Source organism: Syngnathoides biaculeatus, chromosome 17 (assembly GCF_019802595.1).
Source record: "Syngnathoides biaculeatus isolate LvHL_M chromosome 17, ASM1980259v1, whole genome shotgun sequence".
NCBI classification, from domain to species: domain Eukaryota; kingdom Metazoa; phylum Chordata; class Actinopteri; order Syngnathiformes; family Syngnathidae; genus Syngnathoides; species Syngnathoides biaculeatus.
The window spans coordinates 17,389,030-17,404,799 of record NC_084656.1 but is presented as its reverse complement, the minus strand read 5'-3'; the positions used below and the strand labels follow the sequence as shown (position 1 = coordinate 17,404,799).

Genomic DNA, 15,770 nt, shown 5'->3' with positions numbered 1-15,770 from the left:
TATCTGTAACTGTATGTTTTAGGTTATGTGGCTGTTGACAATCACATCGCCTTTTGTCTGCCATCACAGTACAGGATGTATCATGTTGTTGGCCGAAGCGCTCACTTCCTTTTTCCACACAGTTCGAAAGCCCTGGTGTGGAAAACAGCGGCACATTCCGCACTTGTCGCTGACCCTAACCCGAACGCAAAAACCCCCGGGTGCCACGAGTCGTTTTCAAAGTTTTATGTGTTGAATAATTCCCAGTGGTGAAAAGTAAAGAAGTATTTTGTTGCTGTACTCAAGTACCAAGTATCTGAGAACTACCTCGAGTAGAAAAGTATACTCATAGAAGTAAAAGTACTTACTTTTTCCCTCTCACCTGAAATGACGAAGATAGGTCAGGGTTTTTTTTTCATGACTTTTTTTTGGGGTTATACTTTATTTGATTTTAGTAAAGCTTTGAGAACATGCTAAGGCTAGCTAGCGCTTGGTTAAAAAAAGTTATGCCAAATTATCAAAAAAGGTATTGCATATAATTGAAAATAGAAACCTTTTAATGTTTGCACTTAAATACAGTTCAGTGTCATTTTGACTTTTACAGGAGTTGAATCAAAACATACTTTTACCCTTTATTTTTTAACTCTAGTATAGCGTTGGAGTACTTTCCCACCTCTCATAATCACGATTTGCGTAATACAACATCTGCATCACATATGCAGACGCCGATACTTTCTCCCGGTCGGACATTTTGTCCTCATGACGACGCGCCGGCCAGCTGGCGTCCCCACCATTGTTCCCGAGCCGTCTGTGTTTCTAATTAGGAACGCCCACTTCATGTATGACCAATTGTTCGGCTCGGGCTCGGAACAATAACGCAAGTGTGTCAAAGTTTGCATCTGCTAATGTCATCACGTCATCATCATAAGAGGCACAAAAATAGCAAAAGACGAATGCTCGCCAAGATGGGCTATTCTCATAGTTACAACAACAACAACAACATTTATTTGCAAAATATTAGGGCTTTATTCGCTAAAATCCCAAGACAGAATTGTCAAAAATTTGGAGTTTTTGCTGATAAAAATAACACTTGACTTTTTTGGAATTTTTTTTCCTTGTCTTAGTATAGTTGAATTCTAAAAATAAAAAAATATTTTAATTTGACACATTTTTGTTTGAAATATTGGGACTTTATTCAAAAAACAGTTTAATTTTGTGAAATTGTGACATTGTGAATTTATTCTTAAAATGCTCCAAAAATAATATTTTATTCTCATAATATCATGACTTTTTAAAAAATAAAAATTGACCTCACTCTCTGAAAATAGGAATTAAAGCTCATGAATTTCCAACCTAAATTTTATGCCTTTTCCTTCTTAATATTAAAACTTTATTGTAAAATAAAAACACTGAATTTTGGGCCATACTCCTCATAATACTGATTTTGTTTAAAAAAAAAAAAAAAAAAGTTTGGTCTCATATTACCAGTTTTTATTTAAAAAATATCACCACATTTAAAAAAAAAAATCAAATCTTACCACGTTATACTACAACAATATCATACTTCTTATAATGTTATTAGTTTATTCCCCTAAATTCAGACTGACTTTATTCTCAGTGTAGTAATTTAATCTCATAAATTTGCAACACTCTTTCTCACAATATTATGACTTCATTTTGTGCCTTTTCCTTTTAATATTACAACTTTATTCTCAAAAAATCCGACTTCATTGTACCACTTTTCCCAATTTGTTACCGCTTTATGCTTAAAAACGTTACAACTTTATTCTTGAAATCGCTGAAACTTTTTTTTCCACCACAGGCCATTATGACTTAGTTCTAAAATCTGAATTTGACTTTACTCTTGTAATAAAGCAACCTTGTCCCCCATAAATACAATCTCATTCCCATTGTTTTCCCTCTAATATAGTCCGACTTGATTCCAAAACAATTTTAATAAGGGGCAAACTTGATACTTTCAGCATTATATTCCAAATTTTTCTCAGAATTGTGTGACTTACGTTTTGTGGATTCAGTGGATTATATAGTTCGTGATTGTTCCAGTCATGAAAGAATTAATGATTGATTTCAATCACGTTTTGACTTATGCTTGGGAGTTGAGTGATTTCATCCTAATTGTCCAATTTGTATTTTTATTGCCTCGTGTGACGGGCGTGGTCGTTCCCTCTGCCTCTGACGCACCTGCTCTTGGCAGCAGCCGCCCCACCTGTTCCTCATGTATGTCATTTATGCCACGCATAAATATATACGTCACGGCTCTTTGCTAGTCCGTTGAACCTCGTTGTCACGTTCCCGCGTTCCTTGTTCCATCGTTCCTCGTTTTCGACTCTCAGTAATCTGAGCTTGCCTCGTGTTTTTGACCTTGCCTTTTTGGCTCACGATTTGGGATACAGTTTCCTTCTTGATCGTCTTTGTCTTTGTGTCCAGACCGTCACCTGCCGTTAAAGGCCTCTTTCTCGAACTGCATCTCGTTCATTTGGGTCCTCTCCTGGCGTTTTGCCCTTGACACTTTGTTTACACGGAAACTGGACTTCCTGGCTGTGGAAAAGGTCGTAGGGGAGAGCTCCATAACATTGTTGCTATCTGTCCCTGGAGAGCCGTTCCCATTTGCTTCCTTAAATTGATATCTACAGTATGCAATCCCTTTTTTTTTATTTTACTTTGCCTTTTTGTTCTCTGACTCTTTTACAGGCTCCTCTTCCTTTTTTCACATTTTAAACACGTCTGAATAAGATGTCTAAAATGCTAAGTATATTGAATTAAAGTAAAGCTTATATATGCTGTTTTATGAAATTTTATTCAATTTATCCATTATTGCAGAGCTAATGTCTCATGCGGGTGAATGCATTAGCATTATAAAATAATAATAACAATTTTACAAACGTTGCCATAACTTCTCAGAACATTCATCCATCTTTTTCTCTGCCGCTTATCCTCAGGAGGGTTGCGGGGAGTGCTGGGGCCTATCGGGCGGGGTACACCCTGAACTGCTCGCCAGCCAATTGCAGGGCATATAGAGAGAAACTCACTATCTCTCTAGCACTCACAGTCACACCTAGGGGCAATTTAGAGTGTCCAATTAATGTTGCATGTTTCTGGGATGTGGGAGGAAACCGGAGTGCCCAGAGGAAACCCACATAGGGATGGGGCCTGGATCAAACCCGGGTCCTCAGAACTGTGAGGCCAACGCTTTACCAGCTGAGCCCACCGTGCCACCACTTCTCAGAACATTACAACCTTTTTTTTCCAAATAGGATTTAAAAAGTGAAAATATCACAACTTTTTTCTCATAAAAATACTACTTCGTTCTCATAATATGGTAATAGATGATTTTTTTTCTCAAAAAAATCTGCCCATTATCTGAGCCACTTATCCTCACAAGGGTGCTGGAGCCGATCCCAGCTGTCTTCGGGGAGGAGGTACAGCCTGAACTGGTTGCCAGCCAATCACAGGCCAGAGTCTCTGATTACCGTAATTCCCGGCCTACAGAGTACACCTGATTATAAGACTCGGTATACAGAGTTTAAAGATAGCGTTAAACTCTTTCTGTGTACCGAGGCTTTTAACCAGGTGCGCTAACGCTAGCGCCATGCTAACACTAGCGTCACATCACCACATAAACCACAGAGCTGAAAGCGTGTGGAAAAAAAGTTGCGGCTCGTAGGCCGGAAATTACGGTAATTTATCAAAACATATTCATACATTATTTTAAGTATATGACTTTTGATTGGTTAGTAGCAGGTGCGGTTCTGGGACACTATGCTAGGTCTCCTCTGTGGCCCCCAAAATGTATATGTGACCATGTGACTGTTAATTAAGAGATTTTTATCTGCACCACCCACGTCTTGGCAAAATTTAATTGCATGTGATGATGTTAGAAAGTATTTTTAACCAGTACCCACCTCAAAGATTGAATGTGGGTGGAGTACTCGGTAAATTACAAAAGATAAATAACGAGAGTTGTTTATTTTGCTGTTCCACAGTTACAGTCGAGGAGGATGGGACACTCTTGGAAGTAGCTCCAGAAACAAAAGGCGAGGGGCATGGAATAAAGTAAGAAAATCAAAATAAATGCACAATACAGTGTCAATTATTGATATTTGTGTCGGGGAATTTGTGCGCCTTTATTTCTCTGACTGGTCTTCAAATTACTCTCAAAGTTCCCATCACAGTGGCCCGAACACAAAAGAACTTTTCAAAGATCAAATTCATACAAAAGAGCGTCTCGAGCTCTGACCGTCATCGGAGGTCTCCTTTAAATGGGTCGCCGTCGACTGCAGTTGAAGTGCACGACCGATCGAGGGGGAGTCGAGATTTTTTTAACTCCCTTCCGCGCTCGACAAAGTGCTTCTTTTTTTGTTCTTTTCCATGGCGGCAACTAATAAACGTCAGTAAAGGTCACAGCGAAGCCAAACAAGTCTCCTGACCTGACGCACGACTCGGGACAGCTCAGCTATTTGTGTTTCTTTGTGTTTTGACATTTGGAAGAATCTGCCACGAGCGACTCTTCGTGCGCTCCTTCCTGCTTTTAATCACATTCTTTGGCGAAAAATGATTGCGCCCCACAAATTTTACCTGGCAACCGGTCACTCTGTTTTGTTCTTGCTCAGTCTTCTGGCCTCAACTTTTTATGAAAAATAACGTAATGACTGTCATACGCTATCGCCCAGTTGATTTTTTTTTTTCTTCTTTGGGTTCTAAAACTAGTTTCCTCCCACAACTCTAAAAAATGCATCAATTCGAGACTCTAAATTGCCCTGAGGTGTGATTGGGATTGCGGCATCTGATTGGCCGGCAACCAGTTCGGGTTGTACCCCGCCTCCTGCCCGAAGAGAGCCGGGATAGGCTCTAAGCACTCCTGCGACCCTTGTGGGGATAAGCGGCTCAGAAAATGGATGGATATTAGAGGGAGAAAAAAAAAGTCTCAGTGAGCCGATCACGTTGTGGAACCAACCTTATAAGAATAACAATATATAGCGATGCTCATCAGATGATCTGGGACAATCACAAATACCATAAAAAATGTGCATAAATTACATAATGAGAAATAAAGTCAAACCAAAAAAGTTGGAGTACTACTACGACTGCTATACTATAAGGCCATGTTTGCTTTGAAAAAAAAAATTCTAATAATGGTTAAAACAAAGTAGCTAAAAACAAAAAAATTGCATTACGAGAAAAACCTCATACTATTGTGAATATGAAATTGATTTGGATACGGTAAAAATTGTCAGGGCACACAAAAAGTTGTAACATTACGTGAAAAATATTCAGTCGGACACAGACAGCCTCTCTAGAACCCTACCATACCTACCATTTATTGTATGTATATAGGGTATGATTCAATATTAACTCATATTGGGTTTCTAAAAAGTATTTTTATCTATATTTTAAGTGCCGTATCTGGGGAAACAAATCATTTAATATTTATCGCATGTCTCTTATCCTGTCAGCACAGTATGGCCGCATTGAAGGGATGAGCTCCTTTCTTAGATTGTGCAGATGCCGCTTAATCTTCATAATGAGGTGGAAAATTAATGTGAAGCAGCAGAACTGTCGAATATTACATTATATTATATTTACACCTCGCAATGAAGGAAATGCCGTGTGGCATAAATTTAAAAGAGGCGCAAGAATTTTTTTTTCATTTGTGGCAGCAACTTTGCCACTAAGCATATTTTTGATTCCACTCTTAAGTAAAACCGTACAAAAAGTCCATCATTTAAACTGGTTTTCCCACAATTTCCAAATGTTTATTTTTGAATTTGAGACACCACAAAAAAACTCCAATTCCCAGAAATCCTTGAAGTAGAAACTGTTATGGAAATAGTTGGTTTTTGAATACTAGTGGAGCCCCCCTGAGCCATATATTCTTATACATGTGAATTAATAATTTCAAGGCAAAGTGGATTATATATAATGTCAAATTCACGCGTTTTGAGATATGATTTAATCACATGACTGATGCCGTCCAACGAAATCACAGTCACGTGATGTGGGCCAGCTGCGCGCGCACCTAAACATATCCAACGCTTCGTGAGAGCTGATTTCATCGTGACGTGAATAATAATAATAATAAAACAAGACAGGTTAGCGTAACTTTTGTCATCTCACTTTCACTTTTTGGAACGTAAGCAAAGGTAAATGTGTTGGATACTTAAGCGCGTGCGTTGTCTGACGTGTTCATTGAACGTCGGGAAAAGTTGCCCGTCGCTAAATACTCTCCGACAAGATAACATTTGTGTGTCACTTTGGACTTTGTACTATTTGTGTTTTAGAAAAATGTAAGTGATTTACTTGGTGGGAAACTCAGAGACTAAATAGCTTTGGTTTTAGCTGTGGTGCGTTCATAGTACCTTGGAAACCAACGCAGAGCGGTTGTTGGACTTGTGAGTTTAATTCATTACATGACGAAACAAGTTACAAACGTGTTAAATAAATTTTCCCCATTAAAATTACTGTAAAAGTCATTAAACTATGCCAAATCGCAAAGCAACAGATTTTTTTGGTTCCTCTAATTAAAATTAGTATTGCTTTGCGTAAAATCATAATAAAATTAATGAATTTAAATTCGGCTTTGCAAAGCAAATTTATTTGTATATTGCACTTCATACACGTGGTAACTCAATGTGCTTTACATGATTAATGACATTTGAAAACAAAGAGATAAAACATTTAAAACGGGATAAAAACAATAAAAATGACAAACAAAAAATTTTTAAAAAACACAGTTAAAACAATGATGGAATAATGTAGCTACTATATTCCCCAGTTAATTAAATTATTTCGGTTTTCCAACCCTACAGAAAGATTTCTTGCAATCACCATTTAATATTTAAAAAATGCAGTAATATGTATATTTATTTAAATGTTTTTTGTGTGTTTTCAGCATGGCGTTAGCTGGGGTACGAGTGGTCGAGCTCGCGGGGCTCGCTCCGGCGCCGTTCTGCGGGATGATCCTGGCTGACTTTGGCGCCAAAGTGGTTCGCGTGGACCGCACGAAGGCCGGAGCCTCGATGGACACCCAAGCTCGCGGCAAACGCTCAGTGGCCATCAACCTGAAGACTCCCGAGGGCGTCTCCCTGCTCCGGAACCTTTGCGTCCACTCTGATGTCGTCCTAGAGCCCTACCGCAAAGGTAGAATCATTAGCATCTATCCTATGAAAGTGTTAACATTGTCAGACTATAAAAATACTGTAACTTTTTAAAAATTTTTGTTTTACGCCTTTCACAAGACAGCATTATGCAAACGTTGGTATACTTTCAAATCCTGTCAAAGCGATTGCTTAAAAAAAATCTGAAATAGCCGAGCGTTAATAACGGACAGCGATATAGCTCGGGAAAATTGTAGTGTTAAAAAAAAAAAAGCTGTTTTTTTTTCATCTTGTAGGTGTGATGGAGAAACTCGGTCTTGGTCCGCAGGAGCTGCTAAAGGAAAATCCTGGTCTGGTGTACGCACGCCTGACGGGATACGGACAAACTGGAAAGTACGCCACGGCGGCCGGACATGACATCAACTACCTGGCCATGTCAGGTACCAGCGAACAAAGGGTTTAGATATCCATACATCCATTTTCTTTGCCGCTTATCCTCACGACGGTCATGGGGAGTGCTGGAGGCTATCGCAGCTGTCAACAGGCAGGAGGCGGGGCACACCCTGAACTGGTTGCCGGCCAATCGCAGGGCTCATAGAGACAAACGGCCACACCCATAATCCCACCTAGGTGCAATTTAAAGTGTCCAATTAATGTTGCATGTTTTTGGGGATTTTGGAGGAAACCGGAGTGCCCGGAGAAAACCCACGCAGGCACGGGGAGAACATGTAAACTCCACACAGGCGGATCGAACCCGGGTCCTCAGAACTGTGAGGCCAATGCTTTACCAGCTGAGCCCACCGTGCCGCCGGGTTTAGATATGGTCCATGGATTTGCATCAATTATTATTGTTGAACATTGGTCACGTTTGGTTATTTAATTATTTATTTCCTTTGGTTTTCTACATTATACAATATGGGTTGGGCTATTTTTCTTGAATTAAAAACTCATAGCAAAACCATTTTTTTTAGAGACTGGAACGGATTAATGGCATTGTAATCCATTCCAATGAAGGAAATTGATTTGATATATGACTAAATTATGTTACTAGCTTGGTCCAACAAATTACATTGTATATCAAGGTACTGTTATTATTATTATTTTTTTTTCAATATATTCTACCTGAACTGGAAATGCGTAACATGCTGCTAACGCTGATGATTGCTATTTTTTTGCTTTTGACGTCATCATTCGCCGATCCCATCGGTGACGTCATTGATTAGCTCTGACAACGTAGCTGAATCCTAAAGCTAATTTATTTTTATATGGTGGTATATATTTTTTTTTTTTTTGGGGGGGGTGTTTTGACGTAGGACTGTAATTATCTGATGGCCAATACAGTTATTTTTACTAAAAAAAAAATTGAGAGAGAACACGATATGCGCCGATTTGGAGCTACAGAACAAATTTGCTCATGCTCTCTCTTGTGTTCGTCTGGTCCATTGCTGCTCACAGGGCTTTTGTCCCGTCTGGGTCGCAGCAGAGAGAAGCCGTACGCGCCGCTAAACCTCTTGGCAGACTTCGCGGGCGGGGGGCTCACGTGCGCCCTTGGCATCGTCCTGGCGTTGCTGGAGCGGACGAAGTCGGGAAAAGGGCAGATCATCGACGCTAGCATGGTAAGCAACACGGTCGAATCTGTTGGGGATTTTTGGTAAAGGTTCGACCTGGAGCCACACAGGAAACATTGTTGCACTGAATTATCCTGTTCGCACCAAAGATTTGTAGCAATGTGTGTCACTCGTACAACAAAGATAGAAATTAAAACTACAATATGTTGTCTAACTTGAAATTTAAACGAAAATCTTTCTAATCACAGTCCAATTTGTTTTGTGACTGAGCTTTGAGTTGACTTTAGTCGTATCTAAAATTGCGAGTAAGAGCCTGGATGCCGGGCTGTATTTTTGGCACGGTCTTCCACCATCTAGTGGTGGCGTATCTGAATTTCGCTTGTAATTTAGCGAAAATCCAAACCCTGTTTCTAAAATACAGTATGAAAAAGTTGCAATCAAGCTGTGGTCATCAGTAAAAACAGAAATTTAAAGATGAGTATCACCAGCACAATCGTGAAAACATATTCTACTAATTTAGTTAGTTCAAAAAAAGTTGAGTGCAAGTCTTTGGGTGGCACGGTGGACGACTGGTTAGAGCGTCTGCCTCACAGTTCTGAGGACGGGTTCAAATTCCTGTGTGGCGTTTGCATGTTCTCCCCGTGCCTGCGTGGGTTTCCTCCCATATCCCAAAAACGTGCGTTAAATGGAGAGATTAAATTAGTTGTGAATGCGTGTGAGTGTTTGTTTATGTTTCCCCTGTGATTGGCTGGGTGTATGGACGTAACCCGTCTCCTGCCTGAAGATAGCAGGGATGGGCTCCAGGGCTCCCACCACCCTCGTGAGGATAAGTGGCTCAGATAATGGACGGATGTAATTGTTTGATGTTCTTTTTCTTCGACATGTCCGTTTGAGACATACAAAGCAGCAGTTTATTGATAAAAAAAAAAAAAAAACACCTTTTTTGCCCATTGGGCCGTGTCCGACACCATGCAATTGAAAAGCCCTGACGTGACACGTCATTTTCTCCTGGACGACGCATTCAAGGAGCGTGGGATGGTGACAATAGTGTCGGACACGAGGGGAGCGCTCCCCTTTCATCTCTTCGTTTTGACGTCTAGTTCAAGTGAGCACGGACGTGTTGTCCATCAGGTCTCTGTCAAGAGGCATGTCAGCACGGCATTTTCACGTGTTTATGACGAATAATGTCACAAGGCAGGTTCAAAAGGGAGCCAGCGACGTAGCCTTTTTCTCGATATTGCTTTTTCTTTCTTTGCTCTCCATTACCGCGATTGTCGTGGTCTGTGAATTGAATGAATTCAATGTCGTCCACTTTGTGAGTTTTTTTTTTTTTAATTATTATTATTTTTGCTGTGTGGTTACCTATTTTGATCTATCACAGTATAGTGTCCATCCATCCATTATCCAAGCCGCTTATCCTCACAAGGGTCACGGGAGAGCCGGAGCCTAACCCAGCCAGCTTCAGGCGAAAGGCGGACTACACCCTGAACTGGTCGCCCGCCAGTCAGTCAGTCAGTCGCAGGGCGGATATCGACGCCGTCACTGAGCGGGAATCGATCCCACGCTGCCTGCGCCGTTGTCAGGCGTGTGTACTACTACACCATCGGTGACCACAGTGTAGTAAACGAGAACTGCCGTTAATAGTGAACGAACGTGAGTAATTGATGCGCCACCATATAATTTTTTTTTTCCTAAAAAAATGCCTTTATTAATAGTTCGATCTATATCCTTCAGTATATCAAAATATTTCAGTGTTTTATTCTTATTCTGGTTTTTGGGACGATCTACTAAGAAAACCCAAGTACCCTCTCGCGAGCAGCGTCCCATTTTTGGGGCGAGATTAAAAATTCGTAAAGTTATATAACGTAACCGTAAATGAAAAAGAAGTGTTATTTCCTTGATTGTGGCCTATTAGGAGACTTTTATCTCAATAAGGCAAAAAATTGCCACCCTGCCCATGAATGGCTTAAGACGGACAGTGTGGTGTCATTTCAAAGTCATTTTGCAACATATTTAAATATTGATGTCTTACAAGTGATGTGATTTTCAAAAAATTCACCGGAAGAGTGTGCGTGCGTGTGCGTGCGTACGTGTGTGTGTGTCTGTGTGTGCGGGCGTGTACATGCAGATGCGGTGAAGACTCCTAACTTCCACTAACAACCCAGGCTAAACTCAGCTGCACCCTGACATGCTAAAATCTTACTCTAAAAAGATGCATGAATGCAAACATTGTGGAGGGTGTCGGATCGGCGTGTCCAAATAACGTCAGATCATCTTAATAGTGTACAGTTTAATAATTCCTCTTTCCAGGTGGAAGGAGCTGCCTACCTGGGCTCGTTCGTGTGGAAATCTCGCAGAATCGGCTTGTGGGATCGTCCTCGCGGGGAAAACATGTTGGACAGCGGCGCTCCTTTCTACGACACGTACCGGACGGCCGACGACAAGCACGTGGCCGTGGGCGCCATCGAGCCGCAGTTCTACAAGCAACTGCTTCGAGGTCTGTGGAATTAAATTGTGCTACTAAATGATGATGTCATACATCATCAGCAGATTGCTATAGAAAGAGAGGATACGTCACAGTTATACACTGTCGCCAATGTTCCCTCTAATTTTTGACGCGTCTGTGCAAACGCGCTAAGCCCGTGAGCGCCCCCTTTGACCACTGTGAGCAACATCAGACGTATGCACTGCGGTCACTCAGTGTCATCTATTGAAGTTACATGGCTCATTAAAAGGTTCAGATTACATTTCCATCAGAACATTTTTAATCACAATTTTTGTGTTTTTGCTAACTTATACTGAAAATGTCAACAAAAAATACATTACAATACAAATCCATACCAGGCCAACTATTAACCAGAAATTTGAAATGTCACCTCCACCTTTGTTTCATTTCTTTATTTTTAACCCACAATTATATCCGCGTCTGTTTTCCTTTGTATAAAACTGAATTATTGCTTGCAGAATATCTTTCTCAATTCATGTTGAAAGTTGAATGATGCTCGAAAACTGTTTTGAGTTTAATGTTATGTTGCGTCCTATATTTAAAATACAGAATTAGGTTTTGTGCACTGTATTGTCTGTGCTTTCATCCTCAATCAGGCTGTGCCAAGGTGGAATTTTAACATTATACACCATCTCATCCTGCATTTTCTATTTTGGCTTCAGACCAGACCTTTTTTATTGAAAAAAGAGAAAATCTCATCACCAATCACCACTTTTTCTTCTATTAGTCACATACCTCGGTGTTTGTAATTATGAGTGTACCCCTTTAAAATGGAGAGGGGGGGGGGTGTCAGGTAAACCAGGAAGTAGTAGTGTGGCCCGGTGTGGCCGAGCAGCATCTCTTCATGAGCGGCAGTGTGCTGCCAAAAAAAACCCATCAGGCTGTAGTTCACTGCGCTGGATCTGTTTTCCTCTGCGCCGAGAGTGTGCGACAAGTGCGCAAATGCGCAGCTGCGCAGCTTGGAGGGAACGTTGACGGTCGGTGAAGGTTCAATATGGAAGAAAAAAAAAACTTGTGCATTTTGCCATTCAGCTCCTTGTTAGACTGCACCAAGTTGTGCAAAAAGTATTCAAATATTCAGCTACATTCAAAAGTTTGGAGAATGACCAATCCTGTTCATCTTAACATTGTATTTTAAGTTGAATCTGAAAGGGCAGGTTCCATTATGTTTGGATTTTCACTGTTCATGACAGGACTTGATCCGCTGCAAATATCCAAGAAAAATAATAATAATTAAAACAATAAAATAAACAATAATCAAATAAAAATCTTACAAGGCCACAAGATTTTTTTTTAATTTCAACAAGTTGAAAAGTTCTATTTATTGCGGTCGATCAGCCCACATGTAATAATATTGTAATAGTATAAACAGTGTCAGAATCATCTTTATTTTGCCAAATACTGTATGTCAAAAACACACAAGGAATTTGTCTTGGGTAGTCGGAGCTGTTGTAATACGACAAGTCATTGTCATTCCAAAAAAAAAAAAAAATCCCATCTAAAATAAAACGTCATCATTGTTTTGTCATAAATATAAATATAGCAGGAACTTTACTGCCACCTACAGGACTGGGATGAAACATAATTGATCATAATTGACAGGGGTACCTTTTTTCTCACCCACAAGGTTTGGAATTGGACGAGGACAAGTTACCGCCGCAGATGAGCTTCTCGGACTGGCCCGAGCTCCGACGGATCTTCTCCGAGCGTTTCGCGTCCAAGACGCAGGAGGACTGGTCACAAATTTTCGACGGGACGGACGCCTGCGTGACCCCCGTGTTGTCGTTTGACCAGGTGAGCTCGCACCCCCACAATCACCAAAGGGCTTCTTTCACGAAGGACTCCAGCGGGGAGGAAAGCCCCCGACCGGCTCCCCTCCTCTCTCGGACCCCCGCGGAGGCTTCAGTGCACCCTGGCCCGCTTATCGGCGAACACACGGTGGAGATTCTTGTGGAGTACGGGTACAAAATGTCAGAAATTGACAAGATGCTCGCTGCAGGCGTCGTGGAGTCTCACGCTGTCAAGGCAAAACTGTGACGGATACTTTTTATTTTGGAATTCATCCTCATAATGAAGGTAATAATGAAAATAATTCATTTGTCCTTTAATTATGAAGGAATATTTCATTTCACGGAATTGCTTGTTGATCACAAACTTAAAGTAATTGGAGGCAAAATATGATGCACTACTTTACCGCCACCATAAGTTTGGTGTCTAAAGAGCCGCATAAAAATGAATAATAATGTTCGGATTTGATGAAGATAAAGTAGGATGAAAGAAAAATCTCGAGAAAAGTTGAATTTTTGGAGGAAAATAGTTCAAATGTAAAATTGGGTGTTAACTGACCACTTATGAAATTGTCAATTTTGAACTGATTAATTTGTTGGTGCTTTGAATTAACTCATTAGACGTCAACTGTTTTGCTGTTTTGAGAAGTGTCCAAAAATGTGATCACTTGCACAAAGAAAAATGTCAGAATTTTGGAGATCCTAAAATGTAATAAGGTATTAAGAAAAAATAGTACGGGATGAAAGTTATTTAAATAAAGCATTTGATTGAGTGTGCTTATGTGGAATTGATTGATTAGTTTGTGTTCTGAAGCATGTTTTAGCTCGTTTGCTGTCGCAAGACGTCCGCATGCAGTAGGAAGAGGAAACAGACACTTGAGTTATTGTAACATTTATTATTTTACAAAATAATGAATTGTCAAATTGAGGCGGCACGGGTGGCACGAAAAATCGCCCGAGCTGATCGGTGGCCGTCGTAAGTGTGAGCATTGATCGCCATGCAATGCGGTGTAATAAATGCAAAGAGAAGCATTGTTAATCTCCATCCATCCATTTTCTTAGCCGCTTATCCTCACGAGGGTCGCGTGGAGTGCTGAAGCCTAACGGGCAGGAGGCAGGCTACACCCTGAACTGGTCACCAGCCGATCACAGGGCACATGGAGACAAACAGTCGCACCCACAACCACACCTAGGCGCAATTTAGAGTGTCCGGTTAATCCATGTTTTTTGGGATGTGGGAGGAAACCGGAGCGCCCGGAGAAAACCCACGCAGGCACGGGGAGAGCATGCAAACGACACACAGGCGGGACCGGGATTGAACCCGGGACCTCAGAACTGTGAGGCCACTATATTGCTTGCTGTTACGTACATCTTCTGTTTGAGGCAGACATTGTGGGGTAAATTCCAGGTGTCCTTCAAAGACCGTCTTGGTCCAACTTGCTGAATTTTCCCCATCTGTGCCTTGCTATTAAGGTGGGTGGCACTCAACTGCAATGATGACTTGGTCTCGGAGCTGTAAAGTTCGTTGTGCTTTTGACAGATCCACCGGGGATAAATCGAGACCGCATTCAGCTCCTTTGCTCTGTAACAATGCGAACATCAACTTGTCATCCAGGCTTTGTTGCCCTTGCGGGTTCTGTCGGTCGGGTGGTTTGGTTGACGTGTCGGGATGCAGCTGCCACGCTGAGCTGACAGCCTGCTGGAAAATGTAATTGTCCGCCTTGAGTCCAATCATCTCAGCACGATAACAGAAATACTGGACGTCTTTTGGTCTTTACGCAAGTGCACTTTTAAAACAAAGCAGTTAACTAACTTAACATTTTGGGTTTTTTTTTTTATATACATGATGGTTAATTTCTTGGCTCACCAGAAAAAAAAGCCCAGGAAGTCTTAATTAAATCTCCTGTTTCCTTAGAAGCAGCCATTTGAGTTTAGTTTTTGTCTGAAGTTTTAAAATTCTTCATTTCGTGTGGATGGAGAATTCTGGTAAAGTTAAGTGTCTCGCTATAATATATGGGAGGTGGGGGGGGGGGGGGGGGGACACTGATTGGGGCATTTGGGCATTTGTCAGGGGTCCTCCAAACACCAACTCTGTGGGATTTTGTCTGGATGGTTTGAAATGATGCCATGTGTGCGATACAAGCCGGGTGATGCTCAATTTGAAATACAGTAAAGCCCCGGTTTTCGAACGTGCCCGTTTTCGAACAAATCGGTTTTCGAAAGAAAATTTAGAGATTTTTTTGTTTCTGTTTTCGAATGAAAATGGGTACTCGTACGCCCCTGACAAAACCCGGAAAAAAACGTATTGCACGCGGCCAGACCGGCTTACCCACCCACGACGCGCTTTATCGTCAATTCGAACGCACCCCCCCTACCCCAAAAAAACCCTGAAAATATCATTGCGCGCGGCACAAGCACCTGACCCACCCACGACGCGCTTTGTTACTGTCAATTCGAACGCCACCCGGAAAAAAAAAAACGTAAATGACATAACGCGCGGCACAATCAGCGCACTTTTGTTATTCTGTATAACGCAGCCTCTGTACAGAGACGTGTCCCGGTAGTGACTGTTATTTTTCTTGTTATCGAGGACTACCGTATTAGCCCCCAATCATGGCTTCAAAGAAGCCAAGTTGCTTGTTTAAAGTTATTCTGCACTTTTGCTAATAAAAAAAAAAAGTTTATAAGGCTGGGGGCCGAGTCGCTACAGATCCAGCAATGCGCTCCCAGCCTAGCGTACTCTACTACTAAAGCATACATTTTAAGCAAAAAATGAATATATTTCTTAAATTATTTTATTATATATATATAAGTA

At 41.1% G+C, this 15,770-nt stretch overlaps 1 protein-coding gene across 4 annotated transcripts in view; it reads left to right on the top strand.

Annotated features, from left to right (window-relative positions):
* Window positions 1-13,928, top strand: part of amacr (alpha-methylacyl-CoA racemase) — a 48,205-nt gene extending 34,277 nt beyond the window's left edge. For 2 of the 4 annotated variants that reach the window (XM_061801019.1, XM_061801017.1), the window contains 6 exons: window positions 3,984-4,053; window positions 6,890-7,137; window positions 7,391-7,534; window positions 8,550-8,710; window positions 10,973-11,159; window positions 12,796-13,928. In XM_061801019.1, the coding sequence (XP_061657003.1) occupies window positions 6,891-7,137; window positions 7,391-7,534; window positions 8,550-8,710; window positions 10,973-11,159; window positions 12,796-13,205 (1,149 nt within the window). In that variant the 5' untranslated portion in view covers window positions 3,984-4,053; window position 6,890 and the 3' untranslated portion in view covers window positions 13,206-13,928. Of the gene's footprint in view, window positions 1-3,983; window positions 4,054-5,997; window positions 6,141-6,889; window positions 7,138-7,390; window positions 7,535-8,549; window positions 8,711-10,972; window positions 11,160-12,795 lie in introns of those variants that run through there. The other 2 variants (XM_061801018.1, XM_061801016.1) reach the window with 2 other exon arrangements.
* Window positions 13,929-15,770: the final 1,842 nt, after the last annotated feature.